The sequence below is a fragment of the Halichoerus grypus genome, chromosome X (assembly GCF_964656455.1).
Source record: "Halichoerus grypus chromosome X, mHalGry1.hap1.1, whole genome shotgun sequence".
Taxonomy (NCBI): domain Eukaryota; kingdom Metazoa; phylum Chordata; class Mammalia; order Carnivora; family Phocidae; genus Halichoerus; species Halichoerus grypus.
Window position 1 is genome coordinate 73,115,090 of NC_135727.1, and position 24,111 is coordinate 73,139,200.

At 39.7% G+C, this 24,111-nt stretch overlaps 1 protein-coding gene across 2 annotated transcripts in view; it reads left to right on the top strand.

Annotated features, from left to right (window-relative positions):
• The window catches only part of OPHN1 (oligophrenin 1), a 505,885-nt gene that overhangs the window by 158,339 nt on the left and 323,435 nt on the right, over nt 1-24,111 (top strand). For both annotated transcript variants that reach the window (XM_078065007.1, XM_078065008.1), the window contains exon 3: nt 14,488-14,583. In XM_078065007.1, the coding sequence (XP_077921133.1) occupies nt 14,488-14,583 (96 nt within the window). The remainder of the gene's footprint in view (nt 1-14,487; nt 14,584-24,111) is intronic.

Here is a 24,111-nt window from a genome sequence, read left to right on the forward strand (position 1 = left end):
TCTCTACATGTTTACTAACCTGGAAGTTCCTTTTAGGTTTTTATGGAGGCTTCATTACATAGGCATGATTGATTAAATCAGTGGCCATTGGTGGTTGATTCAACCTCTAGTCTCTCTCTCCTCCCCAGAGGTCAGGGGAGTGAGAATGAGAGTTCCAGTGCTCTAATCACATGGTTAGTTCTCCTGGCAACCAGTCCCCATTTTTAGGTGTGGTCCAAAATCATGCCATTAACCTAACAAAAGACAATTTTATGGCTCTCATCAGAGAAAATTTCAAGGGTTTTGGGAGCTGTGAGCTGGGAATGGTGGATGAAGACCAAATATATATGAGAAATATATTCTGGTCATCTGAATGATCAAATATATATTTCTTATAAATCATAATATCACAGTAAATATTTTGGTCAACCTCTTGATAACTCCAACTTTTACATTGCCTTGGGCTACCACAATTTTTAAAAAATTTGAGATGATTGTTTTTGACAAATGCCCGCAAAACAGCACTGTTTACAAAGAATGAGGTGTGTTAGGACAGAGACTAGACTTAAGAATGGAACTTTAAGGACCTGTTAAAATGGAAAAATAGTGATAGTTCTTTAAGAGTGCAGCCTTGTAAAACTCCAACCCCATTCTGCCCTTGCTGGTGGCTGCTAACCTGTTGTTTTTCACAGCTATCGTAGTTGTGAAACTGTTGGTTTTCAGTGCTACAGCAGAGCTAGGGAGAGAGTGATTTGATTAGGTTTACTTAATACACAACAAAGTACCCTGGTATTATCAAGATTCAATCTTTTATCTTAAACAGAGAATCCTTAGATTGTTAAGCCTTTAATTTATTAGAGACTATTAGGTATATTATATAATCTATCATACATATATAATCTGTTATATATAACATATATGACAGAAAAAACTTGTGTCCAGGATATATAAAGAAATATTATAGCTCAATAACTCAACAATAAGAACACAAAAACCCAAGTATAAAACTGGCTAGAATCTTAACAGACCCTTCATGAAAAAAAGATATTGTAAATGCCCAATAAGCTCATGATAAACTACTTAGCACCATTAGTCATCAATAAAATGCAAATTAAACCTATAGTGAGATACCACCACACATCCATTGGAATGGTTAAAATTAAAAAAAGTCATTTACCAGATTTTTATTGTAGCTTTATTCACAATAGACAATATATGGAAGGAACCCAAGTGTCCATCGATAGATGAATGGATAAATAAGATGTGGTGTCTGTGTGTATACATATATATACACATATGTATACATATATATTAATTATTAGCTATCAGGGAAATATATATATGTATATATGTATACACACACACACAAACTGGTGGTTGCCAGAGGGGAGGTGAGTAGGGGAATGGGCAAAATGAGTGAAGGAGTGAAGGAGAGTGGGAGTTACAGGCTTGTAGCTATGGAATGAGTAAATCATCAGGAAGAAAGGTACGGCATAGGAATATAGTCAGTGGCATTTTAATAGCATTGTATGGTGACAGGGTAGCTATGCTTGTGGTGAGCATAGCATAATGTATAGAGTTGTTGAATCACTATGTTGTATACCTGAAACTAATATAACATTGTATTTCAGAAATGCTTTACTAAAAAGATTTTTTTAAATTTAATTTAATTTTATTAGGTAATGTTAGTCACCATACAATACATCATTAGTTTTTGATGTAGTGATCCACGCTTCACTGTTTTCTTATAACACCCAGTGCTCCATGCAGTATGTGCCCTCCTTAATATGCATCACCAGGCTAATGCATCCCCCCACGCCCTTCCCCTCTAAAACACTCAGTTTGTTTCTCAGAGTCCAGAGTCTCTCATGGTTCATCTCTCTCTCCAATTTTCCCCTCTTCATTTTTCCCTTCCTTCTCCTAATGTCCTCCATGCTATTCCTTATGTTCCACAAATAAGTGAAACCATATGATAATTGACTTTCTTTGCTTGACTTATTTCACTTAGCATAATCTCCAGTCCCATCCATGTTGATGTAAAAGTTGGGTATTCATCCTTTCTGATGGCTGAGTCATATTCCATTGTATATATGGACCACATGTTCTTGATCCATTCATCTGTTGAAGGGCATCTCGGCTCCTTCCACCATTTGGCTATTGCGGACATTGCTGCTATGAACACTGGGGGGCATATGGCCCTTCTTTTCACTACATCTGTATCTTTGGGGTAAATACCCAGGACTGCAATTGCTGGGTCATAGAGTAGCTCTATTTTTAGTTTTTTTGAGGCACCTCCACACTGCTTTCCAAAGTGGCTGTACCAACTTGCATTCCCACCAACAGTGTAAGAGGGTTCCCCTTAGTCCACAACCTCTCCAACATTTGTTGTTTCTTGCCTTGTCAATTTTTGCCATTCTAACTGGTGTAAGGTAGCATCTCATTGTGGTTTTGATTTGGATTTCCCTGATGGCTAATAATGATGAACATTTGTTCATGTGTCTGTTAGCCATCTGTATGTCTTCTTTGGAGAAGTATCTCTTCGTGTCTTCTGCCCATTTTTTGACTTATTTGTTTTTTGGGTGTTGAGTTTGAGAAGTTCTTTATAGATCTTGGAAATCAGCCCTTTGTCTGTGGTGTCATTTGCAAATATCTTCTCCCATTCTGTGGGTTGCCTCTTTGTTTTGTTGACTGTTTCGTTTGCAGTGCAGAAGCTTTTTATCTTGATGAAGCCCCAAAGTTCATTTTTGCTTTTGCTTCACTAGCCTTTGGAGATGTATCTTGAAAGAAGTTGCTGTGGCTGATGTCGAAGAGGTTACTGCCTATGTTCTCCTCTAGGATTTTGATGGATTCCTGTCTCACATTGAGGTCCTTCATCCATTTTGAGTTTATCTTTGTGAATGGTGTTAGAGAATGGTCGAGATTCATTCTTCTGCATGTGGCTGTCCAATTTTCCCAGCACCATTTATTGAAGAGACTGTCTTTTTTCCATTGCATAATTTTTCCTGCTTTATCGAAGATTATTTGACCATAGAGTTGAGGGTCCATATCTGGGCTCTCTGTTCTGTTCCATTGGTCTATATTTCTGTTTTTGTGCCAGTACCATGCTGTCTTGGTGATCACTGCTTTGTAATATAGCTTGAAATTAGCAATGTGATGCTCCCAGCTTTGTTTTTCAACATTTCCTTGGAGATTCGGGGTCTTTTCTGATTCCATACAAATTTTAGGATTGTTTGTTCCAGCACTTTGAAAAATGTCATTGGAATTTTGAGCAGTATGGCGTTGAAGGTATAGATTGCTCTGGGTAGCATATACAGTTTAACAATGTTTATTCCTCCGATCCATGAGCATGGAATGTTTTTCCATCTTTATGTGTCTTCTTCAATTTCTTTCATGAGTGTTCTGTAGTTCCTAGAGTATAGATCCTTTACCTCTTTGGTTAGGTTTATTCTGAGGTATCTTATGGTTTTTTGTGCTATTGTAAATGGAATCGATTCTCTAATTTCTTTTTCTACAGTTGCATTGTTAGTGTATTAAAAAGGAACTGATTTCTGTGCATTGATTTTGTATCTTGCCACGTTACTCAATTGCTGGATGAGTTCTAGTAATTTGGGGGTGGAGTGTTTTGGATTTTCCGCATAAAGTATCATGTCATCTGCAAAGAGAGAGAGTTTCACTTTTTCTTTGCCAATTTGAATACCTTTTATTTCTTTTTGTTATCTGATTGCTGTTGCTAGGACTTCTAGTACAATAGTACTTCTTGAACAGTAGTGGTGAGAGTGGGCATCCTTGATGTGTTCCTGATCTTAAGGGAAAGGCTCTCATCTTTTCCCCATGGAAGATGATATTCGCTGTGGGTTTTTCACAGACTGATTTTATGAACTTGAGGAATGTTCCCTCTGTCCCTATACTCTGAAGAGTTTTAATCAGGAAAGGATATTGTATTTTGTCAAATGCTTTTTCTGCATTAAGTGAGATCACCATATAGTTCTTTTCTGTCCTTTTATTAATGTGTTCTTTCACATTGATTGATTTGTGAATGTTGAACCACCCTTGCATCCCGGGGATAAATCCCACTTGGTCGTGGTGGATGAACCTTTTAATGTATTGTTGGATCCTATTAACTAGGATTTTGTTGAGAATTTTGGAATCCATATTCATCAGGGATATTGATCTGAAATCCTCCTTTTTGATGGGGTCTTTGCCTGGTTTGGGGATTAAGGTAATGCTGGCTTCATAGAATGAGTCTGGAAGCTTTCCTTCTATTTCTATTTTTTGAAACAGCTTCAGGAGAATAGGTATTATTTCTTCTTTGAATGTTTGGTAGAATTGCCCAGGGAATCCATCAGGCCCTGGACTCTTGTTTTTTGGGAGGTTTTTGATCACTGCTTCAGTCTTGTTACTGGTTATTGGTCTATTCAGGTTGTCAATTTCTTCCTGTTTCAGTCTTGGCAGTTTATAGGTTTCCAGGAAGGCATCCATTTCTTCAAAGTTCCTTAATTTATTGGCATATAGTTGTCTATAATAATTTCTGATAATTGTTTTTTTTCCCTTGATGTTAGTCGTGATCTCTCCCCTTTCTTTCATCATTTCATTAATTTGGATTCTTTCTCTTTTCTTTTGGATGAGTCTGGCCAGTGGTTTATCAATCTTATTAATTCTTTCAAAGAACCAGCTTCTAGTTTCGTTGATCTGATCTACTGTGTTTCTGGTTTCTAATTCATTGATCTCTGCTCTAAATTATTTCTCTTCTAATGTGTGGCTTAGGCATCGTTTCTTGCTTTTTCTCTAGTTCTTTAAGGTGTACAGTTAGTTGGTGAATTTGGGATTTTTCTATTGTTTTGAGTGAGGCGTGGATGGCTGTGTATTTCCCCCTTAGGACTGCCTTTGCAGTAACCCATAGGTTTTGGACTGATGTGTTTTCCTTCTCTTTGATTTCCATGAATTGTTTAAGTTCTTGTTTGATTTCCTGGTTGACCCAAACATTCTTGAGCAGAGTGGTCTTCAGCTTCCAAGTGTTTGAATTTCTTCCAAATTTTTTCTTGTGATTGAGTTCCAGTTTTAAAGCATTGTGGTCTGAGAATATGCAGGGAATAATCTCAGTCTTTTGGTATCAGTTGAGACCTGATTTGTGACCCAGTATGTGGTCTACTCTGGAGAAAGTTCCATGTGCGCTCGAGAAGAATGAGTATTCTGTTGTTTTAGGGTGGAATGTTCTGTAAATATCTATGAGGTCCATCTGGTCCAGTGTGTCCTTCAACGCTCTTGTTTCCTTGTTGCTTTTCTGCTTAGATGATCTGTCTATTGCTGAGAGTGGAGTATTGAGGTCTCCTACAGTTAATGTATTGTTATCAATATGACTCTTTATTTTGGTTAACAGTTGACTTATATAGATGGCTGCTCCCATGTTGGGGGCATAGATATTTACAATTGTTAGATCTTCTTGTTGGATAGACCCTTTAAGAATGATATAGTGTCCTTCTGTGTCTCTAACTACAGGTTTTAGTTTAAAATCTAATTTGTCTAAGAATTGCTACCCCAGCTTTCTTTTGAGGTCCACTGGCATGGAAGATGGATCTCCATCCCTTCACTTTCAGTCTGGATGTATCTTTAGGTTCAAAATGAGTCTCTTGTAGACAACATATGGCTGGGTCCTGTCTTTTTATCCAATCTGCAACCCTGTGCTGTTTTATGGGAGCATTTAGGCGTTCACGTTGAGAGTGATTATTGAAAGATACGAATTTATTGTCATCATGTTGCCTGTGAAGACCTTGTTTTTATAGACTGTCTTTGTAAATTTCTGTTCTATATCACTCTTGGGGTCTTTCTCCTTTTATAGAACCCCCCTTAATATTTCTTGCAGGGCCAGCTTAGTGGTCACATATTCTTTCAACTTCTGCCGGTCTCGGAAGCTCTGCATCTCTCCATCCATTCTAAATGACAGCCTTGCTAGAGAAAGTATTCTTGGCTGCATGTTCTTCTCATTTAGTACCCTCAGTATGTCTTGCCAGGCCTTTCTGTCTTGCCACATCTCTATGGAAAGGTCTGACGTTATTCTGATGTTCCTCCCTCTGTACGTAAGGAATCTCTTCCCCCTAACTGCCCTTAAGATGGTTTCCTTGGTTCTAAGATTTACGAGTTTTACTATTACATGCTGGGGTGTTGGCCTGTTTTCCTTGATCTTGGGAGGGGTCCTCTATGCCTCTAGGACACAAATGTTTGTTTCATTCCCCACATTAGGGAAGTTGTCAGGTATAATTTGCTCAAATACATCTTCTAGTTCTCTCTCTCTCCACTCCCCTCAGGGATCCCAATAATTCTGGTATTGGAATATTTTATGGTGTCACTTACTTCTCTGATTCTATTTTCATGGATTTTGAGTGGTTTTTCCCTGGCCTCCTCTTTTAACTTCTTATCTAGTAATTAGTCTTCTAGATCACTAATTCGTTCTTCTGCCTCACTTACCCTAGCTGTTAGATTATCTAGATTAGCTTGGATCTCACTGATAGCATTTTTAAGTTCTGCCAATTCAGCTTTCATTTCTGCCCTTAGAGACTCTATGTTGCCATTAATCAATTTCTCCATTCTAGCTATTGTCTTCACCACTGGTGCTCTGAATTCCATTTCTGATATCTTGGTTATATCTGTATCCGTTTGTAAATCTGTTGCAGAAGTCACAGTCTCTGATTTTTTCCTATTTTGGCGGTTCCTCCTCGTAATCATTCTGTTGAGGGGTGGTTGAGGGAATGTACAGAGTCCAAATTATTGACCAGAACCCAAGGAAGATTACCCCGTTTTCTTGGGACCTTAGGGTTGCTGGCCTCTTGTTCTCCCAGCCTGTCTTATGGGGAAGGGGCCTCCCGTGCTGTTACTTAAGCAACCTTGTTTGGGCAGAGTTGCCCTGCCCCCTGTGGCGGGGCATGGGCTCAGCGAAAACCAGTTTTTTCGGGCTTTTGTTCTCTGCTGTCTTTCCCTGGCGGTTTCCGTTGCTCTTCTGAGAGAGCAGAAGGTATCGTTTCCAACCTTCTGCCTCAGAGCAGAGAGATCGCAGTCTGTTCTTCAGTGAGCTCTCCATGCCACACCATCTCCATTTCTGTCTGTGCTGCTATAAACTGCAGTGTCCTGGGTTGTGCGCCCCTGAGCTGCGCTCCCAGTCCTTGCCTCCAGGTAGGGCATGTCTTTGCCCTTTGTGCTTCTATAACTGCCAGCTGCCCCCAGTTTGCACTCGTGGCCCCACTGCTCCGGATTTCTGTCCAGGGGGCTGCTCTAAAGTCCTTTCCCTGCCACTACCGGTCTGCAAGTCTGTGCCCTGTCCTCAGCACGGGAGGCTATTGCTCACCGTCGGTGTAGGATCCCCACTCCCTCCCGCTGCTTGCCCTTTATCCTCCAATATTTGCCCACGGAATCATGGCTCCCCACTTCGTACATTGAAACCAAACGCCTGTGATATTTTGTTTGTAGAGATCCAGTTCTATCTTCTTACATCTCAGGCTGATTTCTTCGGTGTTCAGAGTGGTGTGGTAGATATCCACCTCAATTCCGGGGACCGGTTGGAACAGCATCCCCTACTCCTCTGCCATCTTTTCCCAAAACCAGTAAAAAGATTTTAAGTTACCAGATGTTGGAATTTCACCAATTAAAATTCTCATATATTGTTGTTGATTGGAATACAAAATAGTACATTGGCTTTGGAAAATAATTTGACCGTTTCTTTTTTAATTTTATTATGTTATATTAGTCACCATACAATACATCATTAGTTTTTGATGTGGTGATCCACGATCCATTGTTTTCATATAGCACCCATTGCTCCATGCAGTATGTGCCCTCCTTAATACCCACGACCGGGCTAACCAATCCCCCCTTCCCCCTCCCCTCTAAAACTCTGTTTGTTTCTCAGAGTCCATAGTCTCTCATGGTTCATCTCTCCCTCCAATTCCCTCCCCTCATTTTTCCCTTCCTTCTCCTAATGTCCTCCATGTTATTCCTTATGTTCCACAAATAAGTGAAACCATATGATAATTGACTTTCTCTGCTTGACTTATTTCACTTAGCATAATCTCCTCCAGTCCCATCCATGTTGATGTAAAAGTTGGGTATTCATCTTTTCTGATGGCTGAGTCATATTCCATTGTATATATGGACCACATCTTCTTGATCCATTCATCTGTTGAAGGGCATCTCGGCTCTTTCAATAGTTTGGCTATCGCGGACATTGCTGCTATGAACATTGGGGTGCATATGGCCCTTCTTTTCACTACATCTGTGTCTTTGGGGTAAATACCCAGGAGTGCAATTCTTGGATCATAGGGTAGCTCTATTTTTAAATTTTTGAGGAACCTCCACACTGTTTTCCATAGTGGCTGTACCAACTTGCATTCCCACCGAAAGTGTAAGAGGGTTTCCCTTTCTCCACAACCTCTCCAACATTTGTTGTTTCTTTCCCTGTCCATTTTGGCCATTCTAACTGGTGTAAGGTGGTATCTCAATGTGGTTTTGATTTGAGTTTCCCTGACGGCTAATGATGATGAACATTATTTCATGTGTCTGTTAGCCATTTGTATGTCTTCTTCAGAGAAGTGTCTGTTCATATCTTCTGCCCGCTTTTTGACTTGATTGTTTGTTTTTTGGGTGTGGAGTTTGGGAAGTTCTTTATAGATCTTGGATACCAGTCATTTATCTGTAGTGTCATTTGCAAATATCTTCTCCCATTCTGTGGGTTTCCTCTTTGTTTTGTTGACTGTTTCCTTTGCTGTGCAGAAGCTTTTTTTCTTGATGAAGCCCCAAAGTTCATTTTTGCTTTTGTTTCACTAGGTTTTGGAGATGTATCTTGAAAGAAGTTGCTGTGCGTGATTTCAAAGAAGTTACTGCCTATGTTCTCGAACTCTAGGATTTTGATGGATTTCTGTCTCACATTGAGGTCTTTCATCCTCTTTGAGTTTATCTTTGTGAATAGTGTTAGAGAATGGTCGAGTTTCATTCTTCTGCATGTGGCTGTCCAATTTTCCCAGCACCATTTATTGAAGAGACTGTCTTTTTTCCATTGCATGTTTTTTCCTGCTTTGTCAAAGATTATTTGACCATAGAGTTGAGGGTCCATATCTGGGCTGTGTGTTCTCTTCCATTGGTCTATATGTCTGTTTTTGTGCCAGTACCATGCTGTCTTGCTGATCAGAGCTTTGTAGTATAGCTTGAAATCGGGGAACGTGATGCCCCCAGCTTTGTTTTGCTTTTTCAACATTTCCTTGGCGATTCTGGGTCTTTTCTGATTCCATTCAAATTTTAGGTTTGTTTGTTCCAGCACGTTGAAAAATGTCATTGGAATTTTGATCGGGATGGCATTGAAGGTATAGATTGCTCTGGGTAGCTTAGACATTTTAACAGTGTTTATTCTTCCGAACCATGAGCATGGAATATTTTTCCATCTTTTTGTGTCTTCTTCAATTTCTTTCATGAGTGTTCTGTAGTTCTTAGAGTATAGATCCTTTACCTCTTTGGTTAGGTTTATTCCGAGGTATCTTATGGTTTTTGGTGCTATTGTAAATGGAATCATTTCTCTAATTTTTCTTTCTACAGTTGTGTTGTTAGTGTATAAGAAAGCAACTGATTTCTGTGCTTTGATTTTGTGTCCTGCCACATTACTGAATTGCTGGATGAGTTCTAGTAACTTGGGGGTGGAGTCTTTTGGGTTTTCCACATGAAGTATCATGTCGTCTGTGAAAACAGAGAGTTTGACTTCTTCTTTGCCAATTTGAATACCTTTATTTCTTTTTGTTGTCTGATTGCTGTTGCTAGGACTTCTAGTACTGTGTTGAACAATAGTGACGAGAGTCCACATCCTTGACGTGTTCTTGATCTTAAGGGAAAGGCTCTTAGCTTTTCCCCATTGAGGATGATATTCGCTGTGGGTTTTTCATAGATGGATTTTATGAACTTGAGGAATGTTTCCTCTATCCCTATACTCTGAAGAGTTTTAATCAGGAAAGAATGTTATATTTTGTCAAATGCTTTTTCTGCATCAAGTGAGAGGACCATATGGTTCTTCTCCCTGCTCTTGTTAATGTGTTCTATCACATTGATTGATTTGCGAATGTTGAACCACCCTTGCATCCCGGGGATAAATCCCACTTGGTCGTGGTGGAAGATCCCTTTAATGTATTGTTGGATCCTATTAGCTAGGATTTTGTTGTGGATTTTGGAATCCATATTCATCAGGGATTCTCGGTCTGAAATTCTCCTTTTTGATGGGGTCTTTGCCTGGTTTGGGGATTAAGGTAATGCTGGCCTCATAGAATGAGTTTGGAAGTTTTCCTTCTGTTTCTATTTTTTGAAACAGTTTCAGTAGAATAGGTATTATTTCTTCTTTGAATGTTTGGTAGAATTCCCCAGGGAATCCATCAGGCCCTGGACTCTTGTTTTTTGTGAGGTTTTTGATCACTGCTTCAATCTCGTTGCTGGTTATTGGCCTATTCAGGTTGTTAATTTCTTCCTGTTTCAGTCTTCGCAGATTATAGGTTCCAGGAAGGCCTCCATGTCATCCAGATTGCTCAGTTTATTGGCATATAGTTGTTGATAATAATTTCTAATAATTGTTTCTATTTCCTTGGTGTTAGTCGTGATCTTTCCCCTTTCATTTATCATTTTATTAATGTGGGTCCTTTCTCTTTTCTTTTGGATAAGTCTGGCTGGTGGTTTATCGATCTTATTAATTCTTTCAAAGTACCAACTTCTGGTTTCGTTGATCTGATCTACTGTGTTTCTGGTTTCGAAATCATTGATTTCTGCTCTAATTTTAATTATTTCTCTTCTAATGCGTGGCTTAGGCATCGTTTGTTGCTTTTTCTGTAGTTCTTTGAGGTGTAGAGTTAGTTGGTAATTTGACCATTTTTTGTACGTTTTAAGGTACACTTTCAACTAACCCTGTAACCTATATCCCTGTAAAAACCCTTATGTATTTACCCAAGGTAAGTGAAAATACATGTCCTAGAAAAGATTTATGTATGAATGTTTAATGTTCTTCACAATAGTGAAAAACTAGAAACAGCACAATGTCCATAAATAGGTGAATGAATGAATTATGGTATATTTATATAATGGAATCTACTCAGCAAGAAAAAAAATGAATTAGAGGTCGATTAATTTCTAAGATTTTGTGCAGACCAAAGTAATTTAGATATAAGAGTATGTTCCAGGGCGCCTGGGTGGCTCAGTCATTAAGCGTCTGCCTTCGGCTCAGGTCATGATCCCAGGGTCCTGGGATCGAGTCCCACATCGGGCTCCCTGCTCAGCGGGAAGCCTGCTTCTCCCTCTCCCACTCCCCCTGCTTGTGTTCTTGCTCTCGCTGTCTCTCTCTCTGTCAAATAAATAAATAAAATCTTTAAAAAAAATAAAGAGTATGTTCCATATGATTGCATAGAAAATAATAGTGATAATAAGTAAATTGGTTTCTATACAACATTAATTAATTAGCTGACTAATTAGTCTTGTTTTCATTTTCCTTATTCCCAGAAAGCTTCAGTTGCGTAAGAAACACTATCCTGCTACATTCTAGAATGAGTGAGTGAAAAACATTATAAAAGACAGATGAATATGAAGGTGGTGTAGAGATAACCCTCAAAGATAGCTTGAACACTTACGAGATAGAGACTTGGTCGACAGGGATGCAGAAGTATTAGGAAAGATAAAATAACGATTTTACATGGTGTAGAGTGATGCAGTAAGTTTTATTTTGATTAGGAAATAAGTGCCCCATAGATAACAAGCATTGCTACGTTATCTATTGATTCTTTGGAGTCCAAAAGTTACCCAACTCATTTATCTGAAATACAGGACTCATTCCTGACACTCTTCTTAGTACAGAGGCCATTTATATGAGACTTTGTTTCGATGAAGAGCTGCAAATTTATGCTTGTTCATATTTGTGGATGTGATTTGTTTGCATTGTCTCATTGTTTATTTTTTATTTATAAGGTAAGTATAGGAATGCCTATCTTTGTGTATTCAAGAGGAGTAAATGAGAGTGCTTACGGAAAGTCCTTCGTAAACTTTTTCATGCTCTGTGCAAATGTAAAGTAGTGTTTTCAATCAGGCCCGAGGTCTGGAGAAGAGAAGTTGGTGCAAATAATGAAAATGGGAATGAATGCAACTCCTTTCTTACCCCATGCTTTTACTTACAAAATAATATAAATGTAAAAAATCATAATATTTGTGGTTTCTGAAATGTTCAAATAGTTCTAAAAGAGGAGTGATTATTAAGTGTACCTTGTTTGCATTAAGAAAAAACTGAAGGAATCCAGGTATTTGTGAAAGGTCAATATAATGAATATTCTTATTTAATTTCCCTGCGTGACACAGAAAGCACATGGGGGAATTCTGAGCTTGTTCTTTTCTGCTACTGGCCAAGGAGGCCAGAGGAAAGTGATTGTTTTCCAGCCATGGAGCCAGTTTTGTGTTCTCTTTTTGATGAAATATGGAAAACAGGGTGTGCATGCCCTTCTTACATTTATGTGTACCAGATTTGATGTAGAAAGTGTTACTCCAGAGTGTGGAAATTTGAGAAGGCATGGTAACCTGGTCTGCAGTCCCTACTCTTTGTAAAACCTTTCTTCTTCTTTTTTAAAAGATTTATTTGAGAGAGTGTGAGCGAGTGGGGGGAGGGGCCGAGAGAGAGCGCGCGTGAGAGAGATTCTCAAGCTGACTCCCCGCTGAGCACAGATCCTGACACAGGCCTCAATCCCAGTACCCATGAGGTCATGACCCGGGGCAAAATCATGAGTCAAATGCTTAACTGGCTGAGCCACTGCTCCTCTCCTCTTCTTCTTTCTCCTCCTTCTCCTCTTCCTCCTCCCCCTTCTCTTCCTCCTCCTTCTCCTCCTCCTGCTTCTCCTCCTCCTCTCCCTGCCTCCTCCTCACCAATGATGTGTTTAAAGGGTCAAGGATCGGGGCGCCTGGGTGGCTCAGTTGGTTAAGCGACTGCCTTCGGCTCAGGTCATGATCCTGGAGTCCCGGGATCGAGTCCCACATCAGGCTCCCTGCTCAGCAGGGAGTCTGCTTCTCCCTCTGACCCTCCTCCCTCTCATGCTCTCTCTCTCTCATTGTCTCTCTCGCAAATAAATAAAATCTTAAAAAAAAAAATAAATTAAAAATTAAAAAAAAAAATAAAGGGTCAAGGATCTAAATACTGAAAATAAGCTCTTCTGTAAATGTGATGTAGGCAAGAGGACAATAAAATTCTAGGCAGGTTAATCTGTTCCAACCCAATGTCTGAACATGTTCTATTGTGTTTGTGCCTAACCATGTTAGCTTTTTATTGAAAGGAATAGATGTTATTGTTTGCATTGTCTCCCTTTCTGTTAGTCTGAGAGTAAAAACTCTCATAAGCCTATGTATCTGATAGATGTGAAAGTGGAGGAGGATGAAACTATGGAGTTAAAGAAGAAATAGGAAAAGGGAAGCAAAAATAACCAGAAGTTTGAGCTTCCCTAGAAGATGGTCTAATGTGTTACTTTAGTTAGTGCGAGGGGTGCCCCTTAAACTTTAAAGGACGTATGAAGTATATGAAAATGCAGTTTCTGATTCTGTAAGTCTGCAGTTTGACCTGGGAATGTGTATTTCCATAAAGCTCCCTGGTGATGATGATTCTGCTCTGAGAACCACTCAGAGTAGCAAGGCTGGAGAGTTTGGCTGTACTTTTTGGTGAAGGTCATATTTTAAAAATTTCACTAAAGATAATTTGTCAAAAGGCTAGCTAAATGTGATTTAGTTTTATACCTTCATTAGACTTTCATATAATAAAATTCAAAATTATTCACCAAAAATAAAAGCATTTGTCTGGGCATACCACCCTGAAGTTTTTCATTAATTGCCTCCCTAGTTCGGGTCCCTTGCTGAAAACTATGTGAACAATTTGTTCTCCTGCCAGATAGTATCCTAACCCAGGCTGCCATATGGTTAATGTGTAAAATGTCTAGGTTGTGCCTGTGTTGCCATGGAAAAGGCCCTGGAGAAACAGACAGACCATCTGGCTTCTACTTTTGATACTGCTGGCTAGCTCAGGGACCTTAAGTACAAGAGCTCTAAAATTCAGCTATTTTTTTCTTTTGTGGAATGATTGTGGGTATTTGTTTGGTGAGAGGTGAGAAAGCATTTAGTTAGTGCCCGTAACTGGTGCTCAATTAATGCTTAAAGAGACTCTTTAGGAGTAAAACTAAGTAGTTTTAAGTCTTACAGGCTTTGGGTAGAAGGAGTCAGAGAGGACAGGAATTGAGATTGAAACATGTCCTATAACTTAAAAGAAGGACTTCACCATGCTGCCCTCCTTCTTCTTTAATGGTTTTAGTTGCTCAAATCTTGTACTGAAGTTCTGATCTTTTGTTTAACTTTATTAAATGCAAGTTGCTAACTACTGGGAGAACTTCCTTTTGCTTTTCTTCTATCAGCCTTATCAGAAATGAGTAAATCCATTAAAGGACAGCAGTCTTGACCATTTCTTCTGTTTCTCTTACTTTGCAGATTATTCTTCAGCTGTTCAGAAATTTTCTCAGACACTTCAGTCCTTTCAGTTTGATTTTATTGGAGACACTCTGACTGATGACGAGATTAACATTGGTAAGTCTTCAGCTACATGTGGCCTTGTGCCTCTGAAGGCAGTTCTGAGACTCCTCGGTTTTTGGATACAGGGAACCTGGGCATCTTCATCCTCTGTGGTCTAGTGTCAAGATCATGGGAGGCTGCTTAAGAAGGGTAAAGAAACATTGTCTCCCAGTCCCCTTCCCCTCTCAAACAAAAGCAATAAGAAGATAGCCCTTAAGCCTCCACTGAGGCCTTTGACTCAGTCAATCTGCAGGGGACTTTTTCTTTAAAGAATCTAATACATGAAAATAGATATTTTTGTAAAATATCAATTAAAGAGTGATTTTTTAAAAAAAAAATTCCAAAATGATTTAGAGTAACAGTCCTCCAAGGAATAAACTCCTCTAGAATGTTTAAAAGTAACATCTATATATGTCCAGCTTTTCAGACAACAGGACATTTGACATCTCTCTTGGGAACTGAATTTAACAAGTCACTCTATGAGCTGTGTGATCTCGGACAGATACTTCCTTTTTCTGAGCTTTAGTCTTATCATCTATAAAATGTGTTTAATATTAATATCAAGAATGTTACCAGGAAGAGATTGAATAGTGGACGTTAAAGAACTTTGTGTTAGTTGTTATGAAGTTATAGTAGTGTCAGCAAACTATGGCCCTTGGGCCAAATGTTGCCTGCCACCTTTTTTTGGTAAAGTTTTGTTGGAACACAGCCACATATATTCGTTTAAATATGGTCTAAGGGAAAAAAATATTGTCTAAGGGTACTTTTGTGGTAGGACAACAACATTGAGTAGAAGTGGCAGAGACTGGATGGCTTTCAAAGCCTAAAATATTTGCTCTGGTCATTTAAGAAAAAGTTTAGTAACCAGTGAGCTAAAGAATTAGTGTAAAACATTTGCTAGACAAGAACACTGAATCACAGAACTGTTGTGAATAATTTAATGTCAGTGAGACAAGTTAGTTACAAGGCTGTATTTATGAACCCCGGCATTAAAATATGAAAATGTATTATTATTATTTAATGGTCATTTTAGTAAATATGAATAATATATAAAAGTATAAAATTACCTATGATAGTAAGATATTCCATCACAGAAACAATGTATTAGATGGTATTGGCATGTTATATTTTAGCTGTCTTTTGTACATGTATCTCTTATGTGTATGCAATTTAGTTCATGCTAAATATATAATTTTATCTTTTTAACCTAACAGTTTATCATAATCAGCTTCTGTTATCATTTAAAATTCTTTGTAAGTTTCATGGGGGAGCAAGGACATTGTTTTTATTCACTGCTATTTCCCCAACATGTAGAGGGTGCCTAGCATATAGTAGATACTCAGCACATGTTTGTTGAGTAAATAAATAATGGATGAATTCAGATCTCTTTATTATAGGAGCCATAGTTTATATGATATTCAACTATTTAGCTTATTTCCAATTTTTCACTCTTATAAATAATACTGCAATGAGTACTTCCATGAGACTAAGATTGATGACTGTTTTGGTACATGTGGTAGTGTAACTAATGAGGCACACATTTGCATTTAGATTATTTATTCACTTCACTTCATTTTAATTTTACAGATCTATTTTTGTCTAAGGGCATGACTCATTTAAAAGTTAATATCATGAGCTCTAGAGTCAGATAGCCCAAATTTGAACTCTAGCTTTGGAACTTATTATCTGTGTAATCTGGGGAGGTGACTTTCCCTTTTTTGAGTGTTAATTTTTCTCATCTTTGAAATAGGGTTGAGATGATCAATGCCAAATGTGCACAGTGCCTAAATATATGTTAACTGTTTAGTGATTGTTAATGTAAGACTTGATTTCTTTGTACTCTGCAATGGACTGAGTGTTTCTGTGTCCTTCCCAAAATTCATATGTTGAAATTCTAACCCCTGATATGATGGTGTCAAGAGCTGGAGTCTTTGGGAGGTAATTAGGTCATGAAAGTGGAACCCCTCATAGATGGGATTAGTGCCCTCATAAAAGAGACACCAGAGGACTCTTTTACCCTCCTTCCATCACGTGAGGATACACAAGAAGTTGTCAGTCTACAACCTTGAAGAGCGCTCTCACCAGAACGTAACTATGCTGACACTCTGATCTCAGACTTCAGCCTCCAGAACTGTGAGAAATAAATTTCTGTGGTTTATAAGCCACCCAGTCTATAGTATTTTGTTATAGCATCCTAAACTTAGTAAGACAGAAAGAAATCGGTACTGAGAAGTCAGGGTGTTCTGTACCAAATACCTAAAAATGTGGAAGTAGCTTTGGAACTGAGTAATGGGAAGAAGCTGCAGAAGTTTGGAGGTGTATGCTAAGAAAAGCCTAGATTGTCATGAATGGAATTTTAAAGGCAATTGTGGTGAGAGCTCAGAAAGAAAAAAGGCGAGCCATAGAGAAAGTTTCCATGAAGAACATGTTATTAGACAATGGAGAAAAGCAATCCTTGTTATAAAGTAGGCAAAGAACTTGGCTGAATTGTGTTTGCATTCTAGTGTTCTGTAGGAGGTAGTGCTTTCTGACTGAAAAAATTGAATATTTGGCTGAGGAAATTTCTAAGCAAAGTTTTGTTAAAAGAATGGCTTGGTTCCCCCTGTTTCTACCAAAAGCTGAGAGGAGAAACATGAATTGAAGATGGAATTATTAAACAAAATGGAACCAGAACTTCAAGATTTGGACACTTCTCTGCCTGTCCACATTACAAAAAATGACAGTGCGTTTGGAAGAGAACACCAAGGGTGTGGTGGACTGACCATTGCATAAGGAGCTCAATGTGGGTGTGAACCATGGAACAGAAGCCAGGAATAGAGATGGGATTATATGAGCAGAAACACTACCAGCTGGGACGATAGGAAACAAAAATGGGACAAAATGAAGGAAGACTGACTTCTTAGACCCTATTAGACCAGACCATATAGCTATTTGGCTATGAACATGCACTATTTTTCAAAGACAAGAGAAGAAGGACTCTGAAGCCAATCCTGAGATCATCAGGGCTGCCACTTCCATCACATGCGTAGAGTGCAGAGGCCCTGGAGCCTCCCCCTAGATTTGAAAGGGTGAGACCAATGCCCAAGGAGCTGTAAGGGGTGCGCCCACTGAGGGTACAACACCCATCTTACCATAAATGTCAACAAGTGCTGTTTAGGAAAAAGGTGTGTGAGTTTGAGCGTGATGGCTTATAAACAAAAATAAAAATAGCGCCGCCCCCTCCACCCTCCTGCTATTGATGCCAGGTTCTTGTGGATGTTTATGAACTCCATTTTAGCTGCTCGCTGTGACACAGCTTCTTAATGTATGCTTTACAACAACACTTTAACTCAGTTGCCATTTGCCTACCATCTCCAGAAACTCATAGTTACCATCTGGTCATTGCCTCTAAGGATGATGACTCATGAATTGACCTTTCTTGATGGGGACTGAATAAAGATTTTGAGGTGTTAATTGGCCTGTCATAGTCATTGTCCTTGTTGAATGTGTCATTTTGAGAACTGGGATTTGTGGTGGTAGTGAGAAGAACAACCAGTGCTCCAGCAGTTTAAGGTAAGGCTCTTTGGAGGCTTTGAGAGGAAATATTAGACACCCTACTGGGAGGGCATTGTTGGGAAACATTTGCTTTGGAAGCTGAGACAGGAGAGTGTGCCATACCCTCCAATTGCCAACACTACTGGCCCAGAGTAGGTAGATCTTCTGTTTAACTGGAAAAATTGGTAAAAGTACAGTTATGATAGAATTTTGGGTTGAGATTTAGATTTCACATTATATGTGAAGAGAGCCTTGCAGTTCTTTTCATAATGCATTTTTCATGATGGCTGCAAAATGTGACTCAGTACCATTAACCCCCTTGTAGATACCAGTTGTCTAAACAGAGATGGTAGTGATTCCTAGAGGATGTGAGTCAAAACCTGAGGCTTCTTTGGAGAGTCCCTTCCCTTGATCATCAGCGCTAGTAACTAACTTGTGTAGTCTGTGTCTAATAGGGACAAGTGGGAGAAAGTGTCTCACTGCCCTGATGATGACATTTGTCCCTGCTCTAGACCAAGACATCTGTGCCTTCAATTGGCATTGCCTGGCTTTTTCTCTACCTCTGTAGCTCAGTAACCAAAGGAAATCTCAGGAGTTTGGGTAGTTTTGTGTATACTTCAGATTTATTAGCTATGGGATCTTAGCAACATTACCTAAGCTTTTTGGGCCTCTGTTTTCCTCATCTGTAAAGCAGGAAGTATAATCTATTTCATAAGACTGTGAGGAGTAAATCAGATAAATACATACACCAGAGAGTATATGTAAATCATTAGGCTCAGTGTCTGACTTATGATTGGTGCTCAGTATTTCATAGTTGTTACCAGAAAGGTGGTAGAACCTAAGTTTTGGAAAATTTCAGTTTGAAATTATACTTCCTGAATAACTGCAAAAGAAAATGTAAAATAAACGGTTAATATTCTAGGAACCTTAGGGAGTATCTAGCTTAGTTATTCCTAATATATGTCACAGTGACCTGAAGCTCTTATTGATCCAGAGTCTCAGGACCTCTCTTAGATCAAATGAATCAGAATCTCTGTAGTGGAGCCCAGGGCCCTGATTTCTACACAGTCATCATAAAATCCGTGAGCATTTTGGAACCCCATGTCAGTTTTCAGGGTTTTTCAAACTGTTCCTTGGATCCTCAATTTCTCCTATCCACCAATGCTCAAATGAAGCATGTAAGAATTTACTTGAAAAATTGAATTTCCAGATTAAAAAATAAGCTGATACTTTCACAGGTGCTTACCAAGTACCAGGTCTTTAAGCACTTTACATAAACTGATGAGAGAGAAGCAGGGAGACAGTGACAGAGAGAGGTGTGTGCGTGTGCACACACACACACACACACACACACACACAGCAAGAGAGGGAGGGAGGGAGGGAGAAAATGAGAATATACTAAGCTAGTTCACCAACCTCCGCACCACCACTCCTGCCAATTCTACAGATAGGGAAACTGATGTCCAGAGTTGGGCTAGTGATTGTTGAAGGTAGTGCCAGATTTATTGCTAGAACCAAGGTCTCCTAAAGCCCAACTGATTTATTGAACTAATTTTTATTGAGCACCTGCCATGAACCCTGCCCTCATGGAGCTTCCATTCAGGTAAGTTTTAGGAAGAAGTATAGGCAAATAACTTCCTATATCATTGCAGTACCAGGAGCAAGAAAGATGGGTGCTTCCCACGTAGGCTTCAGAGAACCTCCTTGCTCTTTTCTTAGGAACCCTGCTATTGTATTTGTTCATTAGTAAATAGGTAGAAAGTGTCCATTAAGTTCCATAGACTGGGGATTCAGAGACACAATGAATCTCCCTGCCCTTGAGGATCTCATAGTCTATTAAAGGAGGCAGATGAGTATACAGACAATTGTAAGACAATATAAAAAGTACTTTGATAGAGGTAGGCACACAGTAGCTCCTATTCCACACTGGTGTGAGAGAGAGAGAGAGAGAGGGAGAGAGAGAGAGAGACAGATGGGGAGAATAAACAAGGAAGGCTTCTCAGAGAAATGATATCTAAGTTAGATGCAGGGCTAGGGTGAGGCAAGCGAGGATGCTAGGGCTGCAATTTAAGAAAGCACTTATTCTCAGGTTCATGCAAAGTGCAGGTGGGCACCAGAGTGTGAGTGCCTCCTAAATTTTGCACCATAAGTGCCTCACTTGCCTCTCTCCTGTCCTGGTCCTGATCTGAGTTGAATTTCTAAAGGATGAATGAGAATTAAGAAAAGACAACAGAGAAAACAAATATACAAAAGCACAATTGAGGGGAGTAAGATTATCTTTCTTGAAACTGGAAGTCACTGATTGTGACTGGAAAAAGTGGGGAAGGAGTCAGAGATTAAGACCTGAGAGGTTGCATAAAGGCTAAGTTAGAGTCTTGGCAGGTGATGAAAATGAGCAAAAGCAGACTGTATATAGGATGACAATTGATATTCTGTCTCTGTTACTTGGTAATGAGAGGTAGAGCTTGTGACAAACAGAAAAAGACATGCTCCATCTAAGAGCAGCATCCTTGAATGGGCTCCAGTGATTGTTGGTATCTAAAAATATGGGCCTATATTGCCAGAATCTCCTATTTTTTCCCAGAAAGTGATACCCAGATACTTTATGCACAGTATTAAGTGTCAGCAGTTAAGTCAAAAACACTATGCGAACCAAACAAAACATACCTGTTGGCCAAATACAGTACATGGGTTCATGATGCTGATGCCTGGGTTAGACAGTGAGGGGCCTGGAATACCTCATGAAATATTTTGGATTGTATCCTGAAGTTTATGGGGAGTAATACACAAATGGGAAAAGATCAGGAAGGGGAGACCTAGGCAGATTCCCAAAAGTTTTGACTTAATCTTAAAAACTCTGGTGGACCTCCCTGGAGAACCTTATATATATATATTTTTTTTTCTTTTAGAGTTTTTATTTAAATTCCATTTAACATACAGTGTAATATTAGTTTCAGGTATGGAATTTAGTGATTCATCACTTACAGATAACACCCAGTGCTCATCGCAAGTGCCCTCTGTAATATCCATCACCCATTTAACCCATCCCCCTGCCCATCTCCCCTCCAGCAACCCTCAGTTTCTTCTCTATAGTTAAGAGTCTGTTTTCTGGTTTGCCTCTCTCTCTTTTTTCCCTGTGTTTATCTTTTGTGTTTCTTAAATTCCACATATGAGTGAAATCATACGCTATTTGTGTTTTTCTGACTGACTTATTTCGCCTAGCATAACACACTCTAGCTCTATCCACATTATTGCAAATGTCAAGATTTCATTCTTTTTAGAGCCAAGTAATATTCCATTGTGTGAGTGTGTGTGTGTGTGTGTGTGTGTGTGTGTGTGAATAGTGTATATGATGTTTTCTTGTTCTTTCTTTTGGGATGAATTCTTTTGTCTTGGCATTTTGTCTAGGTTGGCTTTATGAAGATGAGGTTGTGTAATGTCCAGGGCCTGGTGCTTCCGGCTCTAGTGTGTACTGTGTGCATTTTGCTGTTGTGTTTTGGCTGCTCTATCCCTTAGATCAGTCTTCTACAGTGGTTCTCCTTGTCGGCAGTGGGCAGTGTTTGGTTCTTGGCCAGAGTGTGGCAAATTTTAACTAGGTGTGTTCTGTTCTGCTTTTTAAATGAGACCTGATGCTATTTCCTCTAGAACTGAAGCTTTGCAGAACTCAGTGGTCACTAGACATGGTGCATTTGGAGATGTGTGCTTTTCTTCTTGGGAGGGAGCCTGCTGTGCTGGTCCTTAGGCACGCTTTCCTGAGAAAAGCAGTACTAGCAGAGTGCAGGGGGGTGAGGCTTGATGTAAGCAGGTTAGGCAGCCAGAGCTGGTGTTGTGCTGTTTACTGAAGTTCCTTTATGCTGAGGAGCAGGGTAGGGAAATGGCACCAGCCAGTTCCTTTGTCTCTAGAGAGTGGAGTCTTTGCTTGCTACTATCAGCAAAGCCCTCCCAAAAGAGTGAATAATTTCCTCTCATGTGTCCCAGGTGTTTTTCAAATTGTTTTTACACTGTGTCTGGGTTGTTTGCCTGCCTGGACCAGCACAGTTCACTTTGGGCTCTATCCCAGTCAAGCCAGCTGACTTTTAAGACTCTATACTTTGGGGACCTGGTGTGGCAGGGATCAGCATTGGTCTTCTGTGCTGGTCTTCTGGGGTCCTGCCATGCCAGGACTGATGCAGTTTTGACCCAGAAGGGCAGTCATGACAGAGCACGGGGGCATGGGACTTGGAGCAAAGCCGGCTAAACAGCCAATGTCTAGGTTAGGCACCTTTAGTAGGTGTGTCTGCACCTCTGCTGAGCGGTGGGGAAGTGAAATGGTGCCAGCTGGCTCTTTTGTTCCTGGAGAGGCAATGCCACCTCTCACAGATGCGCTTCAAAAAGAGGGAACAGTCCCTTCCAACGTGTCTTAGGCGATCCTCAGGTCATGCCATCTGACCCCAGGTTACCTGCCTGCCATCTGTCTAGGAGTAGGGCAGCACCCTCAGGGCTCTATCCCAGCCATACTGTGGAGCTCTAAAACTCCAGTCTTGGAGCCCCACTGGTTGCCAAATCTGACAAAAATGTCAGCTCCTCTCGATTTCCCAGCCATTTGCTTTGGGGAAGTGCTCTCCTTGTGTGATCCCCTGTGCATTCCTCTCTTGCCTTTTTCTGCATTTGGGTCTCCATCCCCTTTGTAGCACCTGAGATGTGTTTCTCCCCCAAACCATGTCTCTGCCAAGAACCTTATATTTCAACCCTGAGTTTCAGTCTTGTCATCACTAAGCGGGGTATCCATTGGGTGAACCTTGGTAGCATAGTCCTCTTTTGTGCACCTGGCTTGTTACCTCTTTCCCAAAAGATGGCACTTATTAAGTTTTAGCAGGTTTGTTTATGCCTAGAGAAACAAAAAACAGTGTTGTAAAATCTCAGACTACAAATTACATTTCCACTCTAGTCATCCTAACATTTTTGAAGAAACTCCTTTGTGGACCAAGCAGATTGACTTAAGGTCAAACTTGCAGGTAGAAAATTCCATCAACCACCAATTACTGCTTTCTGGGAGCAGATAGCTCAGATAAAGTTCAACATTGTCATTCCCCCCTCCTCAGCCCCCATACGTTTAATCAACATGGATATTATTCATTGCTGAAAACTCACAGCCAGTCATAAACCACCTGATTAGAAAGGAATTAGTCTCTTGAGGACTTTTCTTGATTTTTTTTTTTTCTGTAAAACTGATTGGATCATTTTTTGAGAGGGGGGTGGCAAAAGTCAGTTTTTTTAGCATCAGGCAACTTAAAAGAAGAGGGATACCTAAAGAGAAAAAGAGAAATACTAATATCAAAGTGCATATTAAAGAAAAGAGCCAGGAGTTAAACCCTGAAGTTCCAGTGGTTTCTAAGAGGTCAGTGGGGAAAAATCTATCAACTGTACTGTACCACTCCTGGAGTTTCTTGAAGCTCCCAAGCTGGGTGTCAGTGCTTTAGATGACATTGTCCACAGACTTGGCTACCATGCATATAAGGGCATACATAAACTGAACATTTCACCAGGCTTTCTTAATCCAGACAATGTCTTCTCCAGGGAGAGTCTAGCTCAATGCATGGTCTCCTGTTGTGGTGAGCCCTTAGAAGTTTATACCAAGTTATCAGGCTTTATTTCACCGGTCTTCAGATCTTGGAGAAAGGGCCAGTTGTAAGGCAACCTGGAATCTTGCCTGGAATGACATAACTGAACATGATGGTCATTGAATCAGATATATGGGACCAGATATGCTTAAGGTTGCATAACCAGTGTTTTCAATCCTGTCCTGATAACAAAGAGTTCAGACTGTCATTAAACCTATGCAAATAATTATATTTTCTTGGAAATAAGAATATTTAATATGAATTTCTGAATCATGGAGAGATTTTGGAAGAGAGAATAAGATATTTAGAAATTTCATTTTTATAAAAGCATAATCCACTAATTGTTATGACTTATAGATAGCTTATGAAATAAGAGAAATGTGTTCCTTATATTTCCAAAAATAGAACA